This window comes from Trachypithecus francoisi, unplaced genomic scaffold (genome assembly GCF_009764315.1).
Source record: "Trachypithecus francoisi isolate TF-2019V2 unplaced genomic scaffold, Tfra_2.0 Lachesis_group1, whole genome shotgun sequence".
NCBI lineage: Eukaryota > Metazoa > Chordata > Mammalia > Primates > Cercopithecidae > Trachypithecus > Trachypithecus francoisi.
In genome coordinates, this window is record NW_022681454.1 from 22,008,347 (window position 1) to 22,014,346 (window position 6,000).

The 6,000-nt window shown below is 37.9% G+C and overlaps 1 protein-coding gene across 1 annotated transcript in view; it reads left to right on the forward strand.

The window, feature by feature from the left end:
- LOC117085211 (cytosolic beta-glucosidase) overlaps positions 1–4,373 on the forward strand; it is a 122,473-nt gene extending 118,100 nt beyond the window's left edge. Inside the window, exon 5 of the mRNA XM_033213893.1 lies at positions 3,512–4,373. Coding sequence (XP_033069784.1) covers positions 3,512–3,714 — 203 coding nt within the window. The 3' untranslated portion in view covers positions 3,715–4,373. The remainder of the gene's footprint in view (positions 1–3,511) is intronic.
- Positions 4,374–6,000: the final 1,627 nt, after the last annotated feature.

A 6,000-nucleotide genomic window follows, 5' to 3' on the forward strand; every position in this document is an offset into this window, starting at 1 on the left:
TGATATATATATATATATATATAATTTTTTTTTTTTTTTTGAGTTCCACTCTGTTGGAGTGCAGTGGCATGATGTTGGCTCACTGCAACCTCTGCCTCCCAGGGAAAAGTGATTCTCCTGCCTCAGCCTCTCAAGTAACTGGGACCACAGGTGCCCGCTACCACGCCCAGCTAATTTTTGTAATTTTAGTAGAGACAGGGTTTCACCATGTTGGCCAGGCTGGTCTCAAATTCCTGACCTCAGGTGATCCAGCCACCTCAGCCTCCCAAAGTGCTGGGATTAAAGGCATAAATCACCGCACCTGGCCAGATCATTTTGATTCTTAGAGATATGCCATCCAGTACTAAACCTGGGTTCTTAAAAAATAAATTATATAAAACATTGATATTTTCCAGATTATAACTGACAGAGGGAGGAGGAGACACACATAGCAAATGTGGACAGGTAGGAGAAAAAGGGATATCTGGTAATGCTTTTATTCCTGCACAGCTTCATGTACTTATTGCTATATTTCTTATTTCTCAACAATATTTATTTAAGAAGAGCTAATATGTAAATTCGTACAACCAGGATGGAGTACAGTGTAGAGGTTCCTCAAAAAACTAAGAATAGAGCCACCATCCAGCCATCCCACTGCTGGGTATGTACCCCAAAGAAAGGAAATCAGTGTATGCCCATGTTTGTTACAGCACTATTCACAATAGCCAAGATTTGGAAGCAACCTATGTGTTCAACAATCAATGAATGGATAAAGAAAATGTGATACATATACACAATGGAGTACTACTTGGCCATAAAAGCAGTGAGATACTGTTATCTGCAACAACACGAATGGAACTGGAGGACATTATGTTAAGTGAAATAAGCCAGGCACTGAAAGACAAACTTCACATGTTCTCACTTATTTGTGGGAGCTAAAATTTAAAACTATTGAACTCATGCAGACAGAGAGTAGAATGATAGTTACCAGAGACTGGGAAGGGTAGTGGAGGGTTTGTAGGAGGGGGCAAAGTGGGAATGGTTAATGGGTATAAAAAATAGAAAGAAAGAATAAAATCTAGTTGTTGATAGCACAACAGGGTGACTACAGTCAATAATAATAAAATTGTACATTTAAAAATAATTAAAAGTATAATTGGATTGTTTGTAACACGAAGGATGATGCTTAAGGGGATGGATACATGAGACACTTTGATATAGACATGCAATATATAATAATAACATCATGGTAAATCACATCAGTTACCATGTGGTCGTGGTTGGTATCACAGTGAGGACAGTCTTATGGTTGACGTGCCCTGTGCCATTTGCCATGATGTGGTTCTTACACATTGCATGGCTATATCAAAATATCCCAGGTACCCCATAAATATATACACCTACTATGCACTCACAAAAATTGAAAATTAAAAATAAATTTAAAGGAGTCAATCCAACTTGGCTTAATTCCTGCCTCAAGGCTATTTATAAAAAACTCTCTAAGCAAAGCAGATCTTACACCTCCATGCACAAATCTTGAGGGGGTTATATGTCAAACTGTTGGGGGTCTTTTGTCTACAGAATATCCATAGAAAACAATTCCAAGAATGTTTGGAGACCAACATATGTGTAGTGGAATATAGATATAGTGCTTTTAAGAGACTTGAAAGACAAAATGGACACTAATGAAAAAATTAAAGGTTAGGTATTGCCCTGCTGAATATTTAACTAGAGGGGTCATTTTGGTTGAAAGCAATCTCTGAAACAATTAAAATATGATTCAGTATATGAATGTTTATTCTCACCCAGCTTATTTAGAAATATATCCACCTTATAAGGCAACTGGCCTTTTCATTTAATTTCTCTACTGAAAAATGGATATTTGGTGTTTTAGGAAGCTTATCCCATAGGTTGGGTTTATTTATTCTGGTTTTAAAAAAGAAAATGCGCAATGCAAGGACTCACAAGACCTCAGAGTTTTGCCAAACTAGCCGGGCGAGGTGGCGGGCGCCTGTAGTTCCAGCTACTCGGGAGGCTGAGGCAGGAGAATGGCAGGAACCCGGGAGGCGGAGCTTGCAGTGAGCTGAGATCCGGCCACTGCACTCCAGCCTGGGTGACAGAGGGAGATTCCATCTCAAAAAAAAAATAAAAAAATAAAAATAAATAAATAAATAGAAAATGTAAGCTAAATTCCCTGAATAAAGTGATGGAAATCAGTGTGAAACTATGTGGAGAAGAGTTATATGCATTGAATCTACATTTTGATGTCTTAACATGGAGTCTGTGGATGGGCTTCTGGGCATCCACAAATAAAATTACATTAAGTATTTATGTATGTATACACTTAGTGGAGAGATGCTCCATTGCTTTGGTTCTTAAAGGGCTTAAGCACCATTTTGAGTTTAGGTGTGGGGCAAAGGGGATGTGCTGTAGATGGAAAGTTTTGTCCCCCGCAACCCCCCAACAAATTCATATTGACATCTTAGCTCCCAGTATCCCAAAGTTGGGGCCTCTGGGTGGTGATTAAGTCATGTGGATGGAGCCCTCATAAATGGGATAAGTGCCCTTATAAGAAGAGATACGAGAGAGCTCCCTGGCCCCTTCTGCCATATGAGGACACAGCAAGAAGACACTCGTCTATGAATAGGATACAGTCCCACACAAGACACCAAATCTGTTGCCACCTTGATCTTGGATTTCCCAGCCTTCAGAACTGTGAGAAATACATTTTTTCTCTTTAGAAGTCACCCAGTATATAGTGTGCAGTTATGGCTACCCTATCAGACTAAGAAAGGATGCCATAGCATTTCTGTACTCCCTCAGTCTAGGATATAGTCATGGCTAAAGCTGCGTGCTGACCCTTGACTCTTTTCATTTTGGACGCTCTCTCTCTTCAGAATTATAAGACATGTCTCAGTCTGACCATTGGGACAGCAGGTAACCTCTGAGGCTTCCTCAGGCATGCTACTGTTATCTCTTCCAATTTTCTAGTGGACTCTCTGGAATATCTGGAGGCTGTACTTAGAAACGGGAAAGTTTCTTTATTGGGTACCCTTCTAGGTATCAGAGAGGACCTTGTGTGTATGTCCTTGTGCCTGAAAAGTGGTAGGTACTGAAAAACTGTTCATTGAGTAAATGAATGAATAAAGCGAATTTGAAATGAATGAATAGCCAAATAATTAGAATAATATATAACAACTTATTTAATTAAGCCCCTGCTTGATTCAAGCAGAAAACTGGAAAAGGGGATTTTAAAAATAGACAAATAAAAATGGGATGTATTTAAGATGTACAACATGATGCTTTGGTATATGTACAGCATTGTAGAATGACTAAATCAAGCTAATTAGCACACATTACCTTACATACTTATCTCTTTTTGGAAAAGAGGAATAGAGAACAGGTTTTGTCTTCTCCCACTGTGATCTCCTGCAAAGACAGAGAAAGAGATCCAGACTGTTCATGAGTGATTTTGTCTGTGTTCTCATAAGGCCTTCCCAGAAATGATGATTTTCTTTTTTTTAAATTTCAGCTATCCAACTTGATAAAGTCAATCTTCAAGTATATTGTGTGTGGTCTCTTCTGGATAACTTTGAGTGGAACCAGGGATACAGCAGCCGGTTTGGTCTCTTCCACGTTGATTTTGAGGACCCAGCTAGACCTCGAGTTCCTTACACATCGGCCAAGGAATATGCCAAGATCGTCCGAAACAATGGCCTTGAAACACATCTGTAGGCAACATGGCTGAGAGATACAGGATAGGCCTCTGCTTTTGGAAAGGAGATCTGCTTTGGTGATAATCTTTCAGGCAATCTCAACTCACTTCTGTAATCAACATCTAATATCAGTGGATCTGTGATTATAAAGTCTGAATATGTAATGCCTCATGAAGTATTTAATAATGGCCTTTATTTGTATTCGGATCAATTAGGTTTTTAAAAAAAGTAGAAGAGAAAACCACTAACCTTGATTTTTATATTGCAAAATCAGATAGACCTGGAAATGTAAATTTAAATCCTTAGATATTTTTCTAGAAAAAAAAATGCAAAGTTTATAAGGATAATATATCCATGATTTGCAACTGTAACAGGTGAGCATTTATTATAAGAGTACCTGTTTGTGAACTTAATCATTCCGGTTCCATAAGCTATTTTTGCTTAGGAGATCCACTGTCATGTGATCCATAATTTTTCTACATAAAAAATCAAAGTTAAAAGTTAGTCACATTATACAGTTATGCATTCATTTCAACAAAAGAGTGAATTGATAATCTATTTGTTAATATATTCGGCACATATTTTGTGTGTTTGGACAAGTACATCTCCCTTTTGCCTAATGAACTTTTGAAAAGTAATAAAATAATAGAATAAATTAGACTTTCAATGGCAGAAAAAGTATTTGAGTGTTGATGTTCAGTAAAAAACAGATTCCTACTGCAGAGTGGTGCCAAATTAAAAGCCAAGTGATAAGCGGGGCATAATTTCCACTTTTGAATATTTCTTTAAAGTTTAGAACCTTAAGAACCTCATGAAAAATAACATGAAGTGAATGACCAACCTCAGTGTAAGCAAAGGTGGGGTAGGGATTTATTGCCCTGGTAATTGAAATGTCTGAGATTGGTATGGGGTTGACTGGAGATGGACATTTTGCTGAACTTCCTAAGGTAGGGGTCAGGAGTAGAGTCAGGGCTCCTTCTGGACTCCATGTCTCCCCTCCAGCAAACCCTTTGCATACGTGGAGCTTGATCTTTCACATCCATATTTCAGTAGAGTTTACTAAGCACCTAGTTACCTATTAGACTTGAAGCTAAGAGGTTTAATATGATCATCCCCATTTTGCAGACTGAGAAACTGAGGCCATACTGTTGTGCATCTTTCTCAAGGCATTTGGGTTCTGATTAACTGAACTTGACACTTCCTTGGCATCAGCCCTATGCTCACATTGTGGCAAACTGTAGTTTGAGGTACCATGGAAGTCTTCCCTGCATTTTCTGAAGACAGGAACAAAGAAATAGAGGTGTGGAGCTGCCTTATGCAGGAGGAAGGGAAAATGGTTTTTTGCGTTCAACCCCTGCTTCCCTGAAGAAACGGCACATGCTTTTGGCATTCTCCTAAGGCTTTTGGCCCTGAGAAGATGCTCTGTCATTTTTTTTTTCTTTTATAAACTGTGGTCAATTTCTGGATCGTTCTCATGTTCATAATCAGGGGATTATTTACAGCAAAGAAACACACTGCCAGTAACTTTGGACAGAGTGAGAAAGAAATGGTTGTAGTAGTTCAATAAACATGGATGCACTGGGGAAAATTACATTAAGATTAAAACGGTATACAGAGGAAATTCTATTACATCTTTGCCACTGGTTTGTTATTTTTATTGTTCAGTGAGACATTATCTCACAATTTGTGTTCATTTAAGAAGCACATTTCCAAATCTTATTTCATTCCTCTCCTATCCAGCCTGTCTTTTTCATTTTTACCATGTATCTTATTTACAATTTAGGTGCCCTTTTATATTATCTTGCAAGACAACTGAGTTTTCCTTTTAATTAGGATGTTGCTTTGAATATTACTTATCCTACAGGGCATATTTACAAGTTTTACAACAATACAAATGAGCACTGTATTTTCGTGACCAAAACCAAAAAATTAATATTCACACTATAAATAAGACGATCTGTCATGTTTGGTCTACCAGGTGAAATAAAGATTCTAGCTGCTGGCGCCCAAGCTTACTCATAGCTCTGTGGCCCTCTGCAGTTCTTTGCTAGGTTTTAAAGGCCAGCTCTTTATCCTAGAGATGGATCATACAAAGGGTGCTTCCTTAATTGGTCCTGTAAATTAGTATAGCCACAAGGTTAAGATGAAGGAAAAAAAAAAAAACAAAAAACTCACCATCTAAAAACCTAACAGCCCCTGCAGTATTTCAATTAATGTTATTTTTAATTACTTGTATTAGCATTCGAGAACAAGATTGATTGGCTTTTGCCTGTTAAGGAAACAGAATGAAAATTCTTTAAATAGA